This window comes from Neodiprion pinetum, chromosome 6 (assembly GCF_021155775.2).
Source record: "Neodiprion pinetum isolate iyNeoPine1 chromosome 6, iyNeoPine1.2, whole genome shotgun sequence".
Lineage (NCBI taxonomy): Eukaryota > Metazoa > Arthropoda > Insecta > Hymenoptera > Diprionidae > Neodiprion > Neodiprion pinetum.
The window spans coordinates 18,507,400-18,532,229 of NC_060237.1; the positions used below are offsets into that span (position 1 = coordinate 18,507,400).

The 24,830-nt window shown below is 35.1% G+C and overlaps 2 protein-coding genes and 1 non-coding gene across 6 annotated transcripts in view; 2 read left to right on the forward strand and 1 right to left on the reverse strand.

Moving 5' to 3' along the window:
* BNIP3 (BCL2 interacting protein 3) overlaps positions 1-17,939 on the forward strand; it is a 25,584-nt gene extending 7,645 nt beyond the window's left edge. Inside the window, exons 2-6 of one of the 3 annotated variants that reach the window (XM_046632800.2) lie at positions 6,864-7,041; positions 8,595-8,682; positions 15,664-15,737; positions 15,976-16,131; positions 16,510-17,939. In XM_046632800.2, the coding sequence (XP_046488756.1) occupies positions 6,864-7,041; positions 8,595-8,682; positions 15,664-15,737; positions 15,976-16,131; positions 16,510-16,561 (548 nt within the window). In that variant the 3' untranslated portion in view covers positions 16,562-17,939. Of the gene's footprint in view, positions 1-6,857; positions 7,042-7,119; positions 7,318-8,594; positions 8,683-15,663; positions 15,738-15,975; positions 16,132-16,509 lie in introns of those variants that run through there. The other 2 variants (XM_046632799.2, XM_046632801.2) reach the window with 2 other exon arrangements.
* TRNAK-CUU (transfer RNA lysine (anticodon CUU)) lies at positions 5,216-5,288 on the forward strand. Its single transcript has one exon. It is a non-coding gene; the product is annotated as a tRNA-Lys (tRNA).
* Positions 17,255-24,825, reverse strand: Scamp (secretory carrier membrane protein). 2 transcript variants are annotated; one of them, XM_046632769.2, is made up of 9 exons: positions 24,584-24,825; positions 23,863-24,126; positions 23,689-23,752; positions 22,496-22,624; positions 22,168-22,324; positions 21,905-22,006; positions 21,641-21,767; positions 21,355-21,544; positions 17,255-21,008 (listed from the first exon to the last, which is right to left on the reverse strand). In XM_046632769.2, the coding sequence occupies exons 1-8, from the start codon at positions 24,638-24,640 to the stop codon at positions 21,383-21,385; spliced, it is 1,062 nt and encodes a 353-aa protein (XP_046488725.1). In that variant the 5' UTR covers positions 24,641-24,825; the 3' UTR covers positions 17,255-21,008; positions 21,355-21,382. The 2 variants fall into 2 exon arrangements, with proteins under 2 accessions (XP_046488725.1, XP_046488722.1); XM_046632766.2 differs by having other exon boundaries at positions 17,255-21,043; positions 24,584-24,816.
* Between the last annotated feature and the right edge of the window lie 5 nt (positions 24,826-24,830).

Sequence of the window (24,830 nt, forward strand, 5' to 3'; positions counted from 1 at the left end):
GTTGACAATTCTGTAAATAACATGTATACATATATACATGTGTAAATACATATATATATATATATATATATATATATGTAACCTTAATTTCCATTTCTGCCGCTGGTCATTCCCAGTAGAAATCTTATTTATGGATACGTATGTACAAGATTCTCGGTAAGTGAGAACTTGCAGAGAAATTGAATAAATCGTAGCTTTTATTGTAAGACGATACACGGTGCGCGTGTCACATTTGCGTGACTTCGTTGAAGTTTTATTCCTTGTACAGTCCAGTAGAAAAACAATCTACGCGATACAGGCAAAAATAACTGATGGAAATGAAAGTTTAAAAAGTAAAACTTTAGTTAATTGGCTCAAAACATAATATGGAAGAAAATCAAAGATGTAAGTCAGAGTGAAGGAAACTCATGGTTATTGATATTAAGAAGATCATACATATATTTGTTTCTTGTTTTCTGTCTTTCCAAATATTAGTCACTTTGTTCGTTTTACTTTCAGTTTTTAATATAGATTTTTTATTTCATCTTGAGAAGAGATTCTTATACAATGAAAGTCGAATTCAATTAACATTGAGTCTCACTTTTTCGACATTGATATTATTAATTCTTTATTTGACTAGAAATTTTTGTTCCACAGCAGCAGCATAACTTTGTAGGTAGAGGCATGTAATGTAAATCCATGGTATTGATTCTTCAATTTTATTTACTTATACAAAGTTATGGTGTAACTTTATATTTCTTCGCAAACATCGTTTATCCCATATTCGATTTCTCGCAACAACGTGACGAAGACGTCGGCGCCGCACGAGGAATTTTTACTTTATCCCTAGAATTGTGTATAACAAGTCGGAGGCGTCGTGTATCGGATTCAACGAGTTCACGAAGTCGTCGCATGTCAATTTTCACGAAATCCCTCGTACAGATAACCTCACAATTATCAAGTTCGTCGTAGAAATTCGCCGTTTCCTTGTTAATCTTGTAATTCAACGACGGTAGTTCCACATAATTATTATCTTGATACTTGAGCCCCTTGCTAATACAGTGATAAAGTTTCGGCATTGATTAACTCATTTAACAACTCATTTACTTCAATTTATTCATCAATCAACAATTTAACGCTACAGCGAATGCGTAAGCAGAATTTGGAAAGAAGTCGCCAATTTGTTGTTCAGGTATTAAAAAGACGAAAGGCGAACGCCCGCGGCTTGCTATTTATGTGTATAAAACTATGATAGGGGATCGCGTGATGCAGCTCGGTTTAAAGAAACACGTACAATATGTATACATATACTTACATACATACATACGTATACGTATACGTATATATTACATAGAGAGAGTAAAGTGCTAACGATCGAATGGCTTAAATGCGCATGCGCTAAAATTCGAGAGCAAGATTAGTTGTTTTGTCAGGGCGACCAACATTTATAAATTCAGATGAATGACAGTTGTCAAAATTTTTGAAGTTACATACACGAGGTGTGTGTGAATTTTGAATTGAATATTTAAAGTATTTGAATATTTTTCTTTGTACTGCAATAATTTTTGACGACCACTGGCTAGAGAAAACCGGGAAGTCAGGGAATCCAAAAAATGATCCGGGAATTTTATGGCGATATGGAAAGAGAAAGAATGAAGCTTACCTCGGGACAAAGCAAAATTCTAAGAACAGTTTTTATCCATTTTCTCGGTTCCGCGACCATCAGACTAGACCGTGAGTGTATTTTTGAATACCGATTTATTCCGAGCTTTGTGTATTAGATACTCTAGTCGTGAAGTAAATATAAGTCAGTCGAGAAAAGTCGGAGAAAAATGAATATTCAGTTCTTCATTCTCGTGTAACTTGAATGTTTTATTCTGCCTCAGTTTTTATACCATTTGAATCGATTCGGCGTCTTTCCCGATATACCTTTTGCCGTTGCGAATATGTAAGATTTTTAAGCACCATTGGTGTACGTACCGCGCGAAATTTCAAGCATCCGTGCAAAAGCGTCGAGGTCGAAAAATGGCGTGAAAGTTAGAGAAACGGAAGTTCATGTAATACGTGAATGCCTGCACACCTGCTCAACTTGCCACTGCATCAACGATAATTGGCTTCGGGCTACTCGGGGCGTGGGTTCAATGACTTTGTGCAGCGGATTGGAGTGCCAGATTAATATTACTTTTGATGTCGGATTACGCAGTTATACATGCAGAGCTTTATACGTTTATTATATGTGGACGAATCGTTTAAACATGAATGAAATTGTCCGATAGCAAAAAAAACAGCCGTTTATAGTTGGAAAATTTATATTGAAACTGCACGCGAATTGCATTACTGCAAAAGTGAATCGACGACTCGTGTAACCGGGGTCTGCATCTGTACAAGGTGCCATCGAAAGAACACCAAACAAGGCAACCACCTCGGTCTTTGAAACAGACGCGTGACCTGGTTTCTTGAGATGTTCAACGCCCAGCCCACGCTGAATCGAGACTCCCAAGAGATGCAGAGCGAGATTACTGGAGGAATCTGCGATCTGCAGGCGTGCGTAGAAACGTCGAAAGTCAAATTTTACACAACACCGGGGTAATTCTTTGACAATCCATGAAACGATTTATGGTTCTATTTGACTAGAAGATAAATCTCGTCACTTTTACGAAGTATCGTGAAATAATTTTGTCAAATTTGAATTAGAGATTTACTGGTTTTATGACATCATTTCGTTACACATTTTATACCGATTAATTATAGTTCTACGATATTAATAAACCACTGATCAATTGGAAATTAATTATTTTCTAATACTATGTATATATATATAAGCTGTACGGACGCAATGAGACCCTTATATGTTCGCGTCAAATGCTGCAGTTTTTTCAAGCCGTTATTCTCGTATCTTTGTAAAATTTCGTTTCGCTATGATATTATTATACGTTCTTTTCGCACAAACTGTATGTATGATTAAAACAGTGTTACCGTTGAAATTCCTTCAAACCGCAAAATACCTTATGAATATGTGGCGAAGACTGTCAATTTGTCGCATCGCGTGTTGGATTCGCTGATTTCAAAGTCTGAAGAACTTTCGCTCGCGCAATCATAGCGATTTTCTCGTCAGCCCATAAAAGAAAAAAGGCCAAGTTTTTCATACGAACAGTTATAAAACATGACTCATCCGCATTCTCCCTGCACTTTGTTGTCCAAGTTGGTCGTATAATCTGTAGATATATACATGTGCGTACGACCATTACAGCACGTATATTCGGATCGGCAAAAAGAAAATAGGGGAGCCTCGGGGAGAATTGGCTGTCCTGCTCGACGTCACGTAGTCAAACAGGAGAGTAACTTGTGCGTATTTCGCGCGTGCGGCATCAGTTAAATATTCCACCAGGTGTGGATCTCGTGCGCGTTTGCATGTATTACGTTTCAGCAAATTTATGCAATATCCAAACGCGCTATGCATCGCGAAATGAAAGTTCCGGTTTCGGTAAGGATGATGCGAAAATACTATATAAAAGTAAAAGAAACTCGCTGACTAGTTTTTATGAAAACAAGTCGATTATGAAGTTTTACAAATTTTGAGGAGTTCGTTTGGCCAATGAATCTTATTCCAAACTCATTATTGTGCCGCTCAAATTTACTACAGTAACTTTACACGATACTCATTATGATTTCTGAATAAAATTTCGTCGATTTTGTCGACGCGTTTCAGTCGTTTTTATCACCGCAGGTTCGTTGGTTGAAATTCTTTACTCGACCGACAAATCACGACTCTTCGGTTCAAGAAATGTTCTAGCGTTGTGTATGTAAATCGAATTTCTGTAAACCTCCTGAAATAGGATATTGCTTTATAGTTTTCTTCCTGGTAATTATTTTCATCGAAGTACTAACATCCCATGAGATCTGCTATCAGAATTTTGATTATTCGACTTTATTAATAAATTTATAATAAACCAGCGTCCAAATCGTTCTCAAAATTCATGAATTTTATTTTCCTGCATTATTCCAACAACCTTAATGTAAATTATACACTTCTTCAAAAGGATGTTCTAATGACTTCGAAGTCACCAAAGTACTATCTTAACTCCCTCGAAATATACAGTATCCCAGACCCTTATTATCCTGCGTGTCTCAAGTCACGTAGCCGACCGCTTTCGGACTCCATTTACGAACCCTTCATGCACAGAGTCCGACGTCACGTCATCCACTCGCAAATCAAACACCTAGAGGACCGTCTAACGACGGTCTGCTTATCTTGATCACACTATTGGTAGAGATGATTAACACGATGCGTTACGAAGAAAAATGTTACACAGTGAATAGATAAACACATTATGTTTTGTATTTACTTACTCGTTGTCTTTTCAAATGGATCGGTTTGCCAAATTATAGTTGCAAAATTGCTGATGCGTCGTACTATGTTTAGAGACAAATAAGAATCACGTGCATTCGGTACAAAGTGGTTTTTACCTATAGAGCAGACGTGTATAATAATTGTTGAAAATGATACGTGTAAATATTTTTGAAGTCGAGCTAAAGAGCCATTTGTGCCGCTATAACTGTATATTGTCTACACATATATGATAATGTAATGTTTGTAGGAGATAACTATTTCGAGATTGATAATAAGGGAAACAAATAAATACGTTGTCAACATTAATGCCGTATACTTTCACACGATGTATAAAAATGTTTTAAACAAATAAAAGCGTAAAAATTCTTTTGCGTGATTTTAGGAATCATACGCGCGTAATCAATTCTCCGATTATGATATTTCGTCTTTCCTCGGTCTTTGAACCCTGAAATAATGACGCGCAGGTTACCGCCTGTACAAAACGTAGCTCGCCTCGGGTAAAGTAATTTAAAAAGCAGTGGCGTTTTTCCAATCGCTTTAAAGCATCATTGACCTCGCATAATACTCGAAGTTTATTTCTGTCTTGTTTGGTACTCGCGAATATACAGCCCCGTGTTTTTCTACCCTGCATATTAAACGTATAGTATTCGAGATGCGCGTATTATTTGTTGATCAAAACATTATGACGCAAAAGAAATACTGAAAATAAAAACGTATAACGCGGTTTAAAACTTATTCCCGTCTCACATTTAAAATTCAATTATCATCAAATGATTTAGTCTTAAGGCTCTTATTTACTTCATTACGACTGTGCATCATTGCCATTTTTAATAACATGCAAGATAGCTTTGCATTATTACGATTAGCTCGTCGTCCCGTTCAACAGCCCGGCTAGCTCAGTCGGTAGAGCATGAGACTCTTAATCTCAGGGTCGTGGGTTCGAGCCCCACGTTGGGCGGAATTATTTTTGATGCTTTTTAATATTTATTCATTGCGTTGATTTTCCGCCAACCTCAATGAAAAACGATTAAATAATTTTCAACGGTGTTGAAACTTCCTCTTTACAATTCGACACCTCGACTCGAATGGTGAACTTTTGTGAAATAATCACAGCATCCAGCGCTAATCGGACCTCCTCTTATTCTTACACCGTGTATGTACATACTTAACATACATTAAATTATAATGCCTCCATGCCTCGCGGTCTTTGGCCGTATGCAGTCAGACTATTCTACAAACCGGCTCGTCTGCAGTGATTATCGAGTTGATGATCCGAAGCAATTGCGATGGTTTATTACACCACGTGGATAAATTTAGTAACAATCAACCTCGCCACCGTCGCGTCAGCGGTGCAGAATGAGGTTGAATCGAACATCGTCTAGCTTGAATGACCTCCTCTTTCCCCTTGAACTTAACTAATCGGCCAGCCGTATAAACTGGTGCATTATCCTTTTGAAACGGGAATCCTTATCTCTCGCTTCAATTATATCCTATTCAAATTACTTCAAGTATTACTTTAATGTATTGAGAGAAACCTCGAAAAGCCTACCCTCGATTTTTGATAATGAAACATATGTCAAGCATTATGTTCGCTCGTGATAATTGTACTGTTCAATCTTTTGGCTCGTTTACTCGTTATTGTTATTCTACTTTTGTGAAGAAAAAATATTTCAACTACCAACTTAAGGAGGTCGTCAAAAGCCGATAATGTTTATTAATTTTATTACGAGATTGTTGCACCTTGAGTATTTTTCAAATTATTGTACTATACATGTAGTAAAACACAAAAATCTCGGTGAAAATGAAAAAATAAAAAATACTGGTATTACACTTCATTTAGAATCGCTTGATGATTGTTAAAAAAAATCCAGTAAATTCGTTCGATTTCACTGTACGACGTGACGGCTCATTTTATTCAAAAGACTATTTTCTACAAAGTCTCTAAAACGTATTTTCTTTCTTCTTCATAAGCGAATTCAATATTGCTATTTGTTGATCATATATAGTCAATATCGGCGCAATGTTGTAAAATTGAATATTTAACAATGCCAAAAATGAAAAATAAAATAAAAATTAAAAACAACTGTTTCAGTGAATTTGTAGAAAATAGTCTTCTGAACCAAATAATCCATCGTATAAGAGTGAAATTGAACGAATCTATTAGATTTTCAACAATTTCGAAAAAGGTTTGGAACGAAGCGTCGAGATGTTCAAGCTTTTATCGACGACTCCATTAGTTTGAAATTTCCGTACTTTCAATTAGAGATCTTTCGTAGCTTACAAATACAACAATTTGCTGAATCGGTGTTATATACGACTATCTCTTGTGAAGGAAATTCAAAAAATGTATCAATTTCTTGCCAACCAACTGCGGATTTTTATTTTCCCATGTTGGACCGTGTGCCCTTGTTAAAGGTTTAAACTTGATCTCTCATCTGCTACTGCTGTGGCATGAACTGTTATATTATCCATGATACTGCAGAGACGATCTTTATTTAGGAGAACATTTTTTCTTGTATTTTTTGAGGTGCAGAATCTTGGGTCGAGCTGAACCCCGTCCCTGCCGACAGGGTGACTCCTTTACCGTTCAGCAGCAGCGGCGGAGGCGGCGAAGAGTACCTGCGACTTCTTCGGGAGGCTCAACGCGACTCTACACAGTCTTCGGCGAGGCATTCTCTCGCTTCTTCACGCAGGGATACTCCTAGGGACAGGTAAGCCGAGATCCAGCTTCCATTATCCGTGTAGAAGGGTAACCTTGACCCTGCAGACTGCCTCTGGCTGCAAGAGAGCGAGACATGAAGCTGCAGCTTTCAAGGGGCTGCCCTGGTCGATTTCAACGTTGGTTGTATGTACCGAGACAATCTCTGGAAACTTGAAGATCAACTGCGCATGCGCGAGTTTTATCGGCTGTTCGTGCAGGCTGGCAATCACGAGTTTCAGCTGTCAAACTGTTTCTGCCGGCGACGTAGTCGATACAAATTTTCAAGGTTAGAATCTCAAATAATTGATGTAGTGACTCGGAAAGGTTTGGAAAGTATTTGTTGTTGGGTCGGAAAGTTGATTCTTCAAAGAACGGTCGGAATTTAATGCTTATGCTCTTTGAAAATTCAAACGTACACATTTTGCGTACGTTGGCCCCCTGCATCGCAGACAAGAATATCGTTGCGGGAAGATTTCGCCGACCAATGAGATTGAATTATTTGGCGCATGGGCGGTTGATTTTCAACTTTCAAGAAATTGTTTCGGTACTTCCTAACATCGAAGTCCATTTATCATAATCGCGAAAAAGGGATTAACGGCTCCATTTTGGACGTAATTTTGAACAAAACGACTCCAATTCATTTTAATTTGGCGTAGAAATAAAGAAATGGCATGAATTATACGAATTAACTATTGCGATTTCGTAGAATCCTTGCCATTTCTTTATTTCTGCGTCAAATGAAAACGGATTGGAGTGTTCTTGTCCAGAATTGCGCATAGAATGGAGCTGCTAAGCCTTTTTTCATGTTTGAGGTGTATGGACTTTGATATTTGGATATAATTATGTAATACGTCGACGTCGCAATCGACCAGGACAGCCATTAAATTTGCAAGAAATTGGAGAATCTACATGATCGTTGCAATAATATGGCTGTGTGAGAGCAGTCGTTCGTCCTTCGAGATGTCAAATCTCGATTACTACGCACGCTTTGTTTTACCTCGCACAAATACTTCCGGTTGTAACAATTGCGTCAAAAGTATAATAATGTTATCAGATACCAGTCACGTAGACGTTTCAATTTTCTGTCAAGTGTCTCGTTTTTTTTATCTATTTATTTTTCTATTAAACAGTCTCTTGGATCCGTATATTTACTGTTATTGCAGAGATAGGAACGAAGAGAAAGGTGACGAAATAGGGTCAGTTTCGCACCTTGCCGTCAAAAGTGGTGACTTGGCGGATTGATATATTCTTAAAACTATGAGGTATAAAATTAACCGATCAGACCAGTCACGCACGCTCGGAAGAATTTATATTTATTACAATTGTTCATTGTGTACTGTGTATAAAAGATCGCTAAATGACGGGCCAGATTTCAACCGGAAACTCGCCGATTTCTGCTCTGCGCAAGAGTGTTTATCGGCGTGTGTTTAAAAAAGTATTAGTATAAAACCAGTGGCAATTCGGTAGTTTGTTTATATGTTATTCCATGATTAACAACAATCCTGCTGCAGCAATTTCGACATGTCATTCTGATTTAAAAATGTTTTTATACTTTATTTCTAGTCCGAAGAGTCCGCCAAACAGTCCAAATACCGAATTATCGACCGAAGACGAATTCAAAGGAGTTTATATCAACTACAGCTGCAACAAGGCAAGAAATTGTAATTTTATCTAATGATGGCACGAGCTTCGTCAATCTAATTTTTTTTTCGGGGTGGGGGGTTCATCCAATCCGAATTCATTTAACCTCATTTCGTATTACACTGTTGAAGCTTGCACTATATATATACAAAATACACTTTGTATGCCAATTTACATGTAAGATTTCATGGATTCAGTCGGTGACTCGATAATTTTAAATCCATACAAAAATTCGATTCGCACGATGATCGTCCATTTCGGAATATCTGTAGCTGTTGCACTTGTTGAACTTTTTTTTAAAGACGCAAAAAGTAAGCACGGTAGTAGCAGAGACGAGTTATCCGATATCGTCGCCCAATGTAGTAAAAGAGAACGAAGAAAGACGAACAGAGAATTTATCATTACGCAACGTTGAGTTGTGTCTTCGATAGTTTATTAACACACGTATTAGTCGGTACATTTCTTGTCATGCAAAATACAAAACACACGGAATTTCAGTAACTAACGATAAGCGAAATTTAACTTTTGATATTTACCACACGGAAGCCTTTTATAAACGTATCGCGGTTACAAGATTCTTTGAATTTGTCCAAAAGAACAGGGAAAACAACCCATCTCATCTCATCGTGCACTTGTGTGAAAAATATTAACGAATTCGCTTTAATTATTCACACGGGTGAAATGGTTTCGCAAACCGCAAGAATCCTTCGAAATCATCATTTAAATAGCTATACCCCCAGATAATGTGCCGTAACTTTAATTAATTAACTCTCGTATATCGTATTGTAATATTCCCAAAGAACATGCGGATAAGCATTATATGTTGTATATGTACGTACGTATGTACGTATATGCAGTATCAATTCAAACGGATTGTGAGTCATTCACCGACACGAAATTGCATCGGGAAAGATATTCTATACATACGTTGTATATGCCGTAGAAAAAAAAAGTTGCACAATTTGCAACTTGATCATGGTAGCGTAATTTTATCTCTAGAGTAAATTAATGAAAAATGAACGGATTCGCTTGTTCACCAACCCTCTGTCCCCACTTTTTAGGTACACTTTAGTGCTAAGCGGATAATGCAAAGCTGTCACTGAAGCTAACATTAAGAATTTTTTTCAAAGTTACAGCAAAAGATCTCGATCAAAAATATATATTGGAGTATGAAATACATATATCGTTTTGTATTCAATAACTTTTTTGAAATTTTTGTAACGGAGCTGAATTCACTGTAAAACAACATCAGAGCACCAAAGTACCCACAGTGGGAACCCATGTATCAAAAAATAACAGTGGGGACGAAGAGTTAATTATATTAAACTCTTGACGGAAAAAAAGCAATTAAATCATTATATTCTTTCTAGTGTTACGATCCATTATTTAAAGAGTACAGTAAATCATTCAAGCTTCTTGCGGATTATTCACTAAGGAGAGAGATCGAATACAGAGCATATCGTATAGCAAACCCCCCCTCCCCCTTTTTGCATCCAGGTTCTTATAACGAGTAATATTTATAAGATCTCGTCTCTATTTTCTCTACAAACATGACCACAAACATCAGCGTTTTTTCTGTGTGTTTGTCCGTATATTCGCTTATAACTCCATAACTATCGAACCAATATTGATTATTTTTTTTTCTCTGGATAGCTACAATGTTTCACCATTTTTAGGCTATATTTCGTTAAATCCGGGTGAATAGTTTTAGCGACACAATGATATTTGTAAGTTAAGAATGTTTCGACGTCTCGATGAGCTATACAAAAAAAAATGTTCAAGTTTTGCCACAAGAGGCATTTCAATATATTTGCGGGTAGAGTTGAAACGGCCCTGCTAGTAACGAATGGATACGTTTACGTACACGTATACATTTGTTCGACTTAACGTACATACGAGCTTAATGATACACGTATACTCGTGCACGACTATCGTCGTGTTTGTTACATATAACGCTGGGTTGTTGTGATTGTTGGTTGGCTTTGCGCGTGGTCGGGTTTCTAGCGTTTCGTTGGCGTGTTGTGTGTGACGCGACACCGTAACGGGCACGTATCAAGGCCGCCAAGAGAGTCTCGTGTAATCTTTCTCCTTGGCAACTCGAATCTTCTTGATGACGGAGCAAACGGCTCCTATTAACTGCAAGACTGTTCGGCCATTGTTTGATTTTTAATTATTTCTTTGATTGAAGGTGTTTTTTACTTTTTTTTTTTTTTACTTTTTCCGTGAAATTCCTTTCATTTTCACCATCCGAAAAGCCTGTAATCCTTAGCCGCCGCTTGTTCCAACGTAATAATATAGTTATACTCCAATATATTATATTTTACGCAAGAGTATGATGAATTTACAAAAGACTTTTTCAACAATCTTCTGCTTGTTTATGATGATGATGATGATGATGATTATGCTGATATTTTTTTTTCCCTTTATGTAGATGATATCGCATAGTATGATCTGTATGATACCTGGATAAACTAAATAGAGAGAAAATCTAAGTCAATTAATTCATCGATAACAATTAATCGATTATCACTATTATTGATATATTTTCAAATGGTATCACAAAATTTTAATACCCGTAAAATGAATGTAGTAAAAATCACATTTACAAGTAACATTATATTTGTTGTTACCAAGTGAGTGTAAGACTTAGTTAAAAGTTATATTGAGAGATTTTAAATCCACATGATACGTTTAAGGATAGATAGGTATATATGCGTATACGTATTCTTATGGAAGAGAGGAATTTAATTCTTCGGTTACGTAATAACCAGTTTTGAATTTGATTTACTGACAAGCGCTTCTCGTATCGTGATAATTATGAAAGTCACTAATTTCAAGGGTTACGTTTTTTCTTTTTCTCTTCTCCACATATGCAAAACTCAACGCCTTTCTGTCTGTCCGTACGATAACTCATAATTTTAGAACTACTGCGGTTTAAAGACTTTATACCGCAACATTGAACTTAGCGGTATAAAGCATCACTTTACGGAACGAAAACAGCTATCAAAAAGGTACTTTTTCATGCCTGTACCATAAAAATAGATTTTCTTCTTCCATACAACCAAAATCACATCTGAAAGCAAGCCCGTAATTTAACTATCATTTCGATCTTGATAAACAAAAACAGTTCAACCTTTTGTTAAATATCTTCCTTAAGTTTGTTGAAATAAAAAACAAACAGTTACGATTATTGTTGCGGGGGATCCTGACCAGATGTTGAACGAACATATGTACACAATAGGTTCTCAGTGACTCACTATTTATTTATTTACTTATTTATTTTTATATCAAAACTGAAACGAGTTTTTTATATAGAAATTTTACGTGTCTATGATCAACGTATCGTTTGTTTGTCCTGTCACCTTCGTCACTAGTCATTGACATATAAAATTTTATTAGAAAGGAAGCTCGTTCCAGTTTCGATTTCAAAAAAATAAAAAGCCACTGGGAACATATTAATGAACATGACTGTATCTGTAATAATGAATTATGCAGACACACACACGGACAGCAGACGCGTAATCCTGACTTTATAGGTATTGACTACAGAGTTGACGCTCTTACTCGATCATTATTACGATTTTGACAATTACGTGCCGCAGATAACGTAAAAATTCTGACAAACGGTTAGCTAAAGGTCAGCCAGGAAATACGCCGACTTATTTAATTACCAATTGCGAGAATTCGCACGCGTCGAGTGATGTGTTTGAATATTGCTTCAGTTGCGTATCAAAATTTGGATACGGTTCGAAATTTAGTTTTGTCAATTCTTTTTTCTTTTGCAAAACTGAAATTTATTATACCGGATGTATGGCGTTTGGTAAATATATTGACTCCGTTCCAATTCCTGACTCGGCATATACGTACATATATATAGTTATATAGGCAATTTTGTAAATATAACTCGGCAGAGAAAGATAAAATCACATTGCGAAAGATAAAATTGAACAGTATGTTTTTGTTTTGCTTCACTTCTGTTTTTATTTTTCACTCGGGTCATTCGCACGTACGTGCAAAGATATAATGGTCTAAATTAACGACCTTCGAGAAGTTTCTTTTTTTTCATTATTATTTAAGAATCCAACTTGTTGAATTATACTTATTGTATGTCCGCGGCTCAAGAATTTCGAAAGATATAGGCATTTTCTTTTAAGATTGCCTGTTTATACGCACTTATGTACAGCGTTCTTTATCATGTTGATATAAAAGATCGTACACGGTTTTTTACTGACAACTACGGTCGAAGGACGAGATTACGTCAAAATTCATTTCTTCCAGAGGAACAACGATCTGAAAAAATGTGCCGATTTTCTAGATGAATAACTCGAGAGTTTCATCTATTTATGCACAATCTAGTTGTTTTATTTCGCCTTTTGAACACGGCTTTTTTCCCGCTCTTTTCATACCTCTACCATTCCTTCGTATATATCCATTGCTCTATTTATCCCGCCTACATTAACGCCTATCTCCAAGGCTCCCGAAGGTTACACGAAATGGAATAATCTCCGTCATCCATCCACGGACTTTCCTTTTTCATTTATCGGTGCACAGCGTAGGTGCCGCTCTTAACAATATCGCATTATTTCGCGGTTGGTTATACAGACGACCGGAAGTCGACGCGCTTGTTGATTTGAATTTACGTTATTCGCAAGCAGTGCTGTTACCTTCCGGCCATTTTTAATATTCTCTAACGCACACCCCAAGGCCTACTGAATAGATAACGAATTGTGCATGGAATTAACGAGAGATAAATGTGTGCGACAGTTTTTACTTCAAGTATAGAAACGGTTTGAAAAGTACGTATATATATGTACGTTGATGAATGTTTTGCGCTGCAAACGTTAAAACTTCTAAACATAATTTTCGGTTACTATTTACGTCCTACTAAACTTCTCTACGGAATCGTAATATCACTGATTGTGAACCGACAACGGTGATAGTTAGAAGCCTTGCTTTTCGAGCCGAAAACTGCGCCGACGACTGTTTACTTCCTACTCCTTGATACAAAATTTACACACTCTATTCCGCTTTTTGTTGACGTTTTTATTGTCTTATAAAGGCGTCTAGATTCTGGGGTTAGTTATAGACGTGTCGTTTAACTGTTTCCGCTATTCGGTCACCTCATGCGAACCATGAGAAGCGAAACAGAAATAACTCTCGAAATGTAGACCGATTGGCAAGTGCGGGGTGAAAAATTCTTGCCTACGTATTCATTTACATCTGGGCAACATTCCAGTAAATGAGACACACACGTGTGCCATGATCATCTGTAATGTACAAACATCGTAATATAATTATATACAAATATCAACGCAACATGGTTTGTAGATATTAATTGTAGGTGCATCCTTCTCTTATACTTACTCGATTGTTTATTTTAACTTTTAATTCTGCGTTCAATTTATTTCGAACTTGTATTTGAAACTGCGTTTTAATATATTATACAATATATTAAATAGAATACAATCTTTAATTGTATAATAATACTCCGTTAAGTGTATTCGTCTTCAGCAACTGTCAGGCGAGTGAGATGTTTCGAGAAGAACGTCACTGTTTATGACGCGAAAAAACTACTTGAGAAATTTGGGAAGCAGCTTACTGTTGTTGTTCATTTTCTTCGCAGTATCTTCTTATATCATTCATCGCAGATCTTTAACGACGTACGATACTAATTATTCTAAGCCAACCACGTTGAATGACAATAAATGAGTGAAAAATTCTAACAAATTATATGCTGTATATTCTTATTCGAGAGGTGAAAACTTTTGGGCTTGTGTTGCATGAGAAAAGTTATTTTTAATTATCCTGCGGTGGAAAAACACCATTAAAGTGGTCATACGAAATCCGTGAGTGGCTCAGTTATGATTCAACGTTCTTTTTACTGCGTCGCATCGTTTTCCGAGGTGACTCTTTTCGTTTTCAACCTGCTCTTCACGTGTGACAAAAATATATGAGAAATTCTCTTTGTTCTTACGCGTTCTGAAATGTTCCTTTGATTATTTTATTTTTCAAGTTTATTTTTATTGTTGAAGCATCTTTTGCTTCCTCCATTTTCGTTTGGAATTTTACCAAATCTCATAAAACGTATCTGTACACAAAACTTTCTAATTTGAATCAATTAAAGAGGGAGAAAAGAATACGCAATTTCATATATCAATATCATAAAATAACTTATACATACTATACCTACTCACACAGTTATTACAATAACATTGTATCGTGAATTTAGATCAGTGTATGCTAATTTTTGCATTAGAGATAACAGATGTATCAATTATTAATCGAACGGGTCGTCGAACAAAGAATTTTAAATGCATTCGTCATTTACTTTTCAACTTTTGTTTTTATCGAACTTTAAGATAATTCAATACGGCTACTTTATAGTAAGGTAAAAATTTGTAGCAGCGAAGGAACGGTTCTAGATATTATTACCATTCACATACACGTATATCGAATGACAAAACGCAAACAACACTGCAAAAAAAAAGTTGGATCCAAGATAATAATATTTCAATATTCCTTAGCAGATCATTTATTGATTCACAAAAATATTTGATTGTACCAATAAAAAAAATCTATTTCAAATAAACTTTTCTTTCTACAAACAAACAAACATTTGAGATTAGATGTCTACTAAGGACTATTGGAGTAAATATTTTCTTTGATTCGACTATTTTTTGGTTTCAGTGTAGTTGTCACGGATATTAAAATCTTATTCAGTAAACGAACGTCTCTACAATCTTATCTTATACGTTTACCCAGACGCCGTAATTCAAAACGATCCTGCAAATCATTTAAAGTATATGAGATCGCGAGACACGATAATTCTGTTTCCTTCTACTTTGTACAAGTTGTTGATGTAGTTGAAGACGCGGTGCAATAAATATTAATGCATCTGTACATAGAACGAAATTGTCAAATTTTAATTCGGGACCAGTCAACCAATTCGAAACTTCTCGATTTACTAAAAAAAAAGTATTATTTATTTCAGGATGGGGAATTAGTGGACAAAAATACCGACTGGATTTACGAGTGGAGTTCTCGTCCTGACCAGGCACCACCAAAGTAAGATTCTAAACTAATCTTAAATCGGTTATGCAGCAATATCAATATTACTTAAACTGTCAAATCTATGAAGTAGTTATAAGAGTAGAAATTCAGAAACTCTAATTCAATTACCATCCGGTTACGTTCAAATTACAATTAAATTCAATTGCATCTGACCTTCTATTTTCTAATACGAAATAGTCCTGCGTATACTTTTCCCCATTTCTATTTTTGGTTTCCTTTTTTTTCTCAAAAGGGACTGGAAATTCAAGCACCCTCTTGGAGTGACCAAGAGGAAAACGTACAGCATTCGAACAGCTAAGGTTGGAAAGAATGGACTTTTCTCCAAGGAAGTTCTGTACACACTATTTCTCACCAATTTTCTGTCCCTTCTAATTGGCACCGGCTTTGGGTAAGACTTAAATTTAGTGTTAATTTGCTATGATATTCTCTATTTTCCGTTCAATGAACTTATACATATTTATTGAAGAAAATATTTTACCCATCCGAGGGATTCAATCCTTTGATAATTCAAATTGCTCTAAAGCTAGAATTTTTTTCCATACACATGATACAAATTTTAAAGTAATTGCAAATCGGTTTTATTCTGGATCAATAAAGTACGTATGTAAAGTATTTAAATAGAGTAATAAACGATAGCTGTAATATTGAAGTCATATCTACTGGATAAAATTTCTGAATTATTGCATTATTCCTAAGCCACGAGTGTTTTCAACGAATCATTTGTAGTTTGAACTGCGAATTGATTTAAATTTTCTTTGCCCTCCAGAGTCTGGCTGACTAGACGAGGACTCATGGTGCCTCGCATAACGATCGAGTGAAAATAATGATTGAGAAGAGGAAAAACGGTATCGAGAACAAAGTATGGTAATATTGTTAGCAATCGGACGAATAAAGCTGGCTAATGGAACGCAAGAAAGACTGATGCTGGGAGGCGGCAATACGCCTAAACACACACATACACGAAACTATTATTCGCATGATTAATTACAATTGAAACTGCAATTCTAATTAATAACTATACAATTTAATTCTTAAATAATGATACGACTATGGATTAAGTTATGAGATTTATTTGAGAGGAGGAAAAGTGGCGAAAAAAATATTCGCTTTGTTACCTTGACTGCAAAGTGAAAGAGAAAGAAAAGAGAAGGAGAGAGAAAGAAAAAAACCTGTCCATTTTATACAATTTCTAATACATACATATGTTTCTGTCTGCGATCGATTATTATAGATCTAGCTTGGATAGTATTTATCTATAACTTACTAAGTATTAGGGATTTATATCCCTGACACAGGCGAAACTATACATATATTCCATGTGAGTTTGTTTGATTATTGTCAAAATACTATGAACACAATGATACTGATTCAATTTCAAGATGCGACTGATCTGTATGTTGTACTTGCCAACGTTCAGATTCATTCATGACATGTCTGATAAATTGTGTCTAAAAAAATTGACCATTGTGCATGTTATTCTCCGTTTTTATGTAAAATTTTTCACACATTGATGGTAAGATTTCTAGTATTTTCTAATACTTTTATGAACTCAAACGTAAAAGCAGTTGAAATCCGAATTCGTTCTACTATTTGTTGCAGCTAGGCCGTATCCGTAAAAATAAGAAATGCATGTGAATGAACTCTGCACAAAACAATTATTTCCAACATGTGACAACTGTTGAATGCAACATTTCTTGCTCATGCCGGGCTCAGTATAGTCTTAAAATGGTAAATGTATAGTTTGATGAGAAATCGGCTGATAATTACCAACTTTAATCAGATTATGATTAATTTAAAACCGATTGAGTACCACAACGAGCCCGAAATTTTTCAATTCCTGATCTCTAATAACGGGTCAGTGATTTGCGAAAGATATCAACGGTTCCGAAATTATACTTACAACTCTCCGCAATTGAAATTACGCTCAAACTTGTATCAACGACATATTTCAATTTATGGTGGAACGGAATGTTTATTTCATAAGAGTGATGCCATCTGCGTTTCATTTCACTTCAAATCCAGATTTGCAAAATATTTTGATATTTTCCTCAATCCCTCAAATATATATTTATCTAAGTTGTATTTAACGGTTCCAAATAGGCGATCTTAACATCGCTTGATATATTTGGAATTGTCTTAACAATGCTATAGTTATGTTTTTTTACTTTAAAAAATTAAAATATTATTGTACATTTATTTGCGAGGCGTTCAAAATTATTTCAATATCTATGCTATAATTATTATGATTAAATATATGTTTAATTGTTTGTAGTTGCTCTGAAATAAATTTTGTAAATTTATCAACAATTCGTCCACGATATTCATCGTCCAATATGTATGTGTATCGCGTATAATCAAGAACTGTTCTTTTACTTATCTTTATAGATTTGTAAATTTACTTACTTTAATGTCTCCTTTCGTCCATGCCAAATAACTTCTCTGTATAACGTCCCAGCTAGGTAATCATTAAACTTCCGTAAACTACATACTTCGTCAAAGCAGCCACAAGCATAAAGCGGTTGATATCGGATAGTAAACCTGTGTACTTCAGCAAGTCAGTACGGGGCAACTGTTAGGTAGAACTTTAAATACAATTGGATAATAGTAAGTTGTAGCAGATGGCAACAACAGAATGATTAGCAAGCAAATTGAATCGCATTAAATGAAAACAGGGACCTTTTAACGCGCGTGTATCGAAACATCAATTCTTTAGTTTTAAGTTATAACTTTAATACAAGAAATTGGAGTGAAAAAAGGGTGAGCATAATACTATAAATCTAATCCTTAGGGATCATATAGTGAGTGTAACGCCTTGCAGTTAGTGAGGCGAAATAAAGTCGAACTGGACTCTGCAGGCATTGAGCCTTGGTCGGCTTTGAATAATATTAATTTCTCTACATCTGGTAGTCCTCAGTATTCTTGCCTGCACAAATTGTGTTATCCGCCTAAAACTGTTTGTATCCACTCTCACACATTGAATTCAAGTTGAACGGTGCTCACAGAAAAGAATCTTACTTAACTCCCGAGCGAAACACTGCTGGTGTTTTGACAGACAAAACTTTAGCTGGCTGAACTTTGAAGCTCTAGGAATACGTATGTCAAATTCTGTGCCTTAACATGCTTTGAAATACCATTTTTTGAAGTTTTGCCGCATTTTTCGCGTGTCAATTTGATTTTTCATACTTCTCTCGACACAACAGCCATCCCCGCAATTTCTCTTGCCATCATGTGTCTTTCTGTTCTTACTCATTTCATGCCGTACTATCGCGGACAAGTGTTTACTTCACTATTTTTCTTTGGATTTAAAATTATTGCCTCTCTATCACCGTTTCTGAATATGTTATGTATCAATAAAAACGTTTTTCAAAAAAACGAGAGCGCACTTTGATAGTTATTCGTCATCTTGAATTGCCGATGTTTACACAATACACAGATTAATGATTAATTAAGAGTCAAACAAACATTTGATATGAACTTGGCATGTATGGTATGGTTATTAAATATCAGGTAAGTAATTTTTGTCATTCCAATTTAATACCGATAAGTCAATATATCGAATATCTGAAAACATTGTATCATTAATAACAATGAGTTAACTGTACAACGACGATATGCAGTATCTTCAGAAAAAGGTATTTTATAAAGCTTTAGGAGTTGATTAGACGTATGAAATAAACTATATTCATATGTATGCTGTTTGTATACACATACATGTATAAATATATACATTGGTATGTATGTATATATAGATATTTATAATAACGATTGTAGGCAGATGTACATATTTAGATTGTATACAACACACGCCTAAGCTTATTGATAATTTTTAGTCTATGGTCTATAAATACTGCTATACAAGAATATTGGAAAGAAATTATAATTACAATTAGTTACCCATTAAAAGCATACATTTTCTTCAGGCGACTGTTCTCACTCATCGTCTACTATTCCGTAAGATTTGAAGAAAACAACAAAAAGTATTACGAGAATGGAAGTAAAGTTGAGATCAATTTCCATCAAGAATTTGATGACGATTTAATAAAATCGATAGTACAGGTCATTTCGTTGAAACTTGCATCTGGAATAACGAATAACCTTTTCTGTGGAGGATCTGCCTATCTACACGGTCACAATACTTCAACACGTGTCATCGTATATATTTATGCGAACTTCGTAAGATTCGTTTCTAATTGTCTCACAAGCAGTGCTGGTAAAATTGATTGTGTACAGCATCACGTACACCTACATAATATACTCATGTAGGTAGTAAGTTCCCTGTTTAACGTGACTGTACACATATTTTTTGAGTTTATAATTAAAGTAAATCTTTCCCTGCTAGTTTACTTTGATTCCGAATTATATGATAGGTATCTAGTGTAACCGCAGTAGGTATTTAAAATATAAACGATACGTGAAACAATGAAGCAGTTATATTTTTTAAATAAATTCATAATTCAATCCAAAGTCTTTTAAGTTTAATCAAAGTATAGACTGCATCGATAGCATTAAATTAAATAAAAGCAAAATCGTCATTTTTATATATATTCAAACGATTTTTCTTTATGTACAGTTCGTATGGCAAATTGACAAATTCTTTATATTTACTTTTTTCAACAATAATTTTCACAGAACCACGTGTTTTCAAAATGTGTATAAGATAAAAAAAAAAAAAAAGAAAAACTTTCTTCAATCTACGTCTAGCAAAATAAGTTCAGACTCTCGTTACTATTTTGTGGTAAATATAAATAAGCAGTATTTGCGTGAATTATAAAAGAAAATCACAAAAAATTTTAATTTTTTTTTTGTTTAACATTAACTTGTGGATTTTCGTGTTTTAGTTTAACATTAACGTTATCGTCATGATAAGTCTTATACTTCCATATGAGTTTAGTGGTGAGTGTGATGTATTAATAAACCAAAAGTGAAGCTATTGATTTTGCATAGAAACTAGAAGTGTTCATTGATAAACAATATATCGATAGAACTTTATCCATTTCCTCACAGAAGAAACAAGTTCGATCGATTAATCGATATGGTTATGATTATATTTATTTTTTATTTTCAACAGTATATGCATACGTATTGCGTAGTTCAATAACAAAAATATAAGCATTGCTTTGTTGTATCATAATTTGAAAATGTATTCCTCAATTGAAAAAAGTGTACATAGAAGCTTGATCACCATTGGTGCCAGATTTCCCAATATGCTGGTTGTGAGGCTCAATTGTTTCTTTGAATTCAGTATGCTCCTCTCTTTCTTTCTTTCTGATGATCGAAATACAGTCGTTACGTTTAATTAACTAGAAATAAACCTTCATGATCAGTATACTATTTATTATCTCTCCTTTCTTCTAAATTCTGATAAGTACGTATCAGGACATTATCAAAGTGCCAAACTAACATAAAAAATTTGGACGTTCATATCTTTTTTTCTCCACTACTCTACTAAACTGCTGTCACAAGATTTTTGGATAAATATGATTGTAAAAACGGTGTGTTTAGTTACACACGCACTATTTTCTAGTCATCATCATTTGATTACAAATTATCGTTCATATACTAGCAAAGGTCTAAGAGATAGAATTGACGAACATAGAGAATAGAACGTTACCTGTTAAATAGAACGACCGACTAATCAGTTAATATCGTGGTTGGTTCGAGTTAGCCATCTGTGAACGAACTGCGCTTGCAGCTACATTACCAGCAGCGTTCTGAACATGTTCATTCCGCAGAAAAGTTGAAGTAAATTCTTGTTGCGCCTTTGCAACACTCGCTCCTGTGCTGCGATAGATACGGTGGATCTGAGGAAAAGCATATAATAATGAGCCATTCTACATTCATTATAATTTGTACAGAAAAATTCTGAAAGTTGTCTGGAAATTTTTATCGTTTCCCACCTTGGACAACAAAAGTATGTCACCAACTGCCGCGACTGCGTAGCCAATAGCAATAATGAGTAAAAGAATACCAATGAATACTCCTAATCCTGTACCATCAAATGCCTCAATTGCTATTATTATTCCGCTGAAATAGACAAATAAACTTGATGAGATATGAATATTTAGACATCTTTCAGGTGGATGAACAACATTCGAAACTTGTATGTATCCCTGAGATACACATTTTTATTTACTATAATGCAGTAAAATAAGATTCTTTACCATGTGCCTGATCCAGATATCCCAAGAGCTTGAATAACAGTCACAACGAATTGGAAAAAAAATACGAAGAAAAAAACCATGAAATTAAAGGAACTGTCACTCCTGAAAATGAGAGAATAATTAAAGAAATAATTATTTTCAACGGTTGACAAGGTTACGAATATCCTGTGGTATTACTGGAATAAATTATTTCACTCTAGAGTTAGTTATTTTAAATGAAGTACAAGTGAATAAAGATATTTTGTAACATTAAAAAAAAATACCTGAAAGCCTTGTATGCCGGCCTATACCAGCAAAGAAACGAAAAAGGAGTGAATAGCAGGAGATAAAGAATGGCAAGACCAAATGTAGAAAATCCTTGGCCATATAACAGCAATGCAAATCCACCGACCACGTTCAACACCATCACACACCCATGAACTGTAATGAACATAGTGATTGAACTCGATATAGATGTCCTATTAAACAATGAATGCAACTTACAACACATGATCAAAGTTAGATGATTTGAGAAGTGAAATTTTCTTGAAAAGATTTATAAATTCAATACAGAAAACAATCATGTAAATGGAAATGAAGAATTATACATACACATCCAAAGGTAGTAAAGTTGTCTAACAATCTTTTGGAAGTCAGCAGGAATATCAACATCGATATCCTGATAGACACATGGTTGAAAACAGCACTTTTCAGGCAACGGTGGCCAATTGTTTCGTCTTGCTAAAATTAAATTGTTAGCAACATTAATCATACAAATATTTGTTTATTTAAATCATATTCACAGAACCGTCCTTCGCTTTTTTATTCAATTGTTTACACGTTTAGAATAAGGTTGAAATATACAAATACTATGAGGATTCATGAAACTTGTATGAAAGAATCTGTTATTCCAATAACAGGAATTGATACATTCAGTGACATGATTACTACTTTTTAACACCTTTGCTATTTGAAAAAAAATTATTAGCCGTCACGAAAAGTTCAAACATCAAAATTTATCTGAATACGATTAAAATTATAAAGTACAAGATTGTTCGAGTTCTAAATTTGAACCTAGAGCTTATTCTGTAACTTTACTGCCATAAAACTGCAACAATATTACTGTGGCGAAATAACATTAGTAAAACATCGACTGGGTAAGAATGAACTGATATCAATAGTTATTGACAGGTTTTGAATGGCAATTTTGAGGCAAGTAGTTACAGAATAAGCCTGCTAAAAATGAAATTCAAAAAAAGAAATTTGGACCCTTTTTTTCACTTGCGCCAAAAACGATGTGGCTATGTTTGAATAAGTTTTCTCATTTGGTCAGCTGATGGTGAATCAATACATGTATACCAAGGAAAATTCAGGAATAGTTTATAACTAAATAGGTCAGTATTTTATAACGAATCCATTGAGTGATATCTGTTTCAAGGAACAAAAAAATAAAATAGCATTAAATAAAAGTAATATGAGTTGCATCAATAATTTTTCTGAACTATGAAGAATTAAGTATCTTCGGTTGTACACACGAGAAGAATTTGCTAATAGCTATCAGTATGGTAATTCAAACCTTTCTCAAGTGAATAAACAAGAATATGCTTTCAATAGTGTATAAGAATCAAATAAAATCCAAATTTCACATTACAAAATTTTTGGAACATTTTTAAGATGGTCAAGTAATTTCACACGTTAAGCACGGATCCGATTTTATTGTTTTAATCAATTTCGTTCACTGATAGTTCCCAGGGACCGACATCATGCTTAAAGTGTTAATGTAAGTATTATTTATTATGCCTCACCATAGTATGGCGTATTTCTCATTTCCTCATCTCTCCTCGCTTTCCATTCGTCTTCCTGCCGACGCTGAAACAAAAGATATAACATTAAATTTAGAACGTATTTGTTTCCTGGGCTATCGAGCGAATCATCACATTCCAAATTCATTCATATGCATCATTTCATCATGCACTTACATCTGGTGCTGGAGGTGAGGTAACCGCAGGTGTAGGGGTCACTGTTTGCTGCGCGCTTCGGGTGTAATTAGGTGGTGGAACCTCCTGATTTGTAGGCTGAAGTGTAGCTGGTTGTTGAGTGGCTCCTACACCTCCATAAATGGGCGGGTTTGAAGCTCCTCTTACCTGTGTTGCCCCCTGCGATCCTTGGTCCGCGAAGGGATTGTAATCTTCGATACCCCTGTTGGCAGGAGTCGAGCTGGCGGCTTGTCTAACTGCGGGATCCTATCCACGGTAATAAAATAATACTGTTATTGCTAATGAAGTTTCATACCTTACTCGATAAGGAGAAATATTCTACATCGTAATCAATTGTCTGAACCAAAAGACAACAGTCTTTTCAATATATAAAACAAGCCGCGTATTTGTCTGACATTTTTCTCTGAATGTTTTCTAAATAAACAATTGTGAATATGTGAATGGTAAATAATTAATAAAATACATTGGTATAATGATTAAGTTTGTACGAAGTAAAATTTTACATCAAGGCGAAGGTGATTAATCTCAGATATGCTGGGCGAAAAAATTTTTGAAAATATTACCACACGTCACTGTTACTACTAAATGATTCATATAGCTCAGGTGTTTTAACAATCTTTTGACAACTAAGAAAGACATTGCCAGTGTCGATCGGGTGTCACGTATTTCGTCGAGTATCGTGGAATAAAGAAAGATTACTTGCCGAAAATGGGTCGTTCAAAGCTGGTTCCCCAAAGGGATTTTCGTCGAAACCAGACATTCCTTAAGGGTTAAATTTTTTCCTGTATTTAATTTCAGAAACAGCGTACAGACTGTCTTCCGATCGAATAATACTTGTAATCTTATCTAAAAACGGTTCAACATCGTTGACGTGCCCCTGGGGCTTTCTACGTGCAATTAATCCTTTAGCTAGAATCACGGACTGACTCTGAACTTAATTCCTAAAAATA

Excerpts from the sequence above, each read along its gene's own strand:
- Scamp (XM_046632769.2), bottom strand. The coding sequence starts at position 24,640 with ATGTCTGGTTTCGACGAAAATCCCTTTGGGGAACCAGCTTTGAACGAC. Across the intron at positions 22,625-23,688 it reads GAGAAATACGCCATACTATG|CAAGACGAAACAATTGGCCA; the intron begins GTGAGGCATAAT and ends ATTTAATTTTAG. Across the intron at positions 21,768-21,904 it reads ATATCTGGATCAGGCACATG|CGGAATAATAATAGCAATTG; the intron begins GTAAAGAATCTT and ends TGTCTATTTCAG.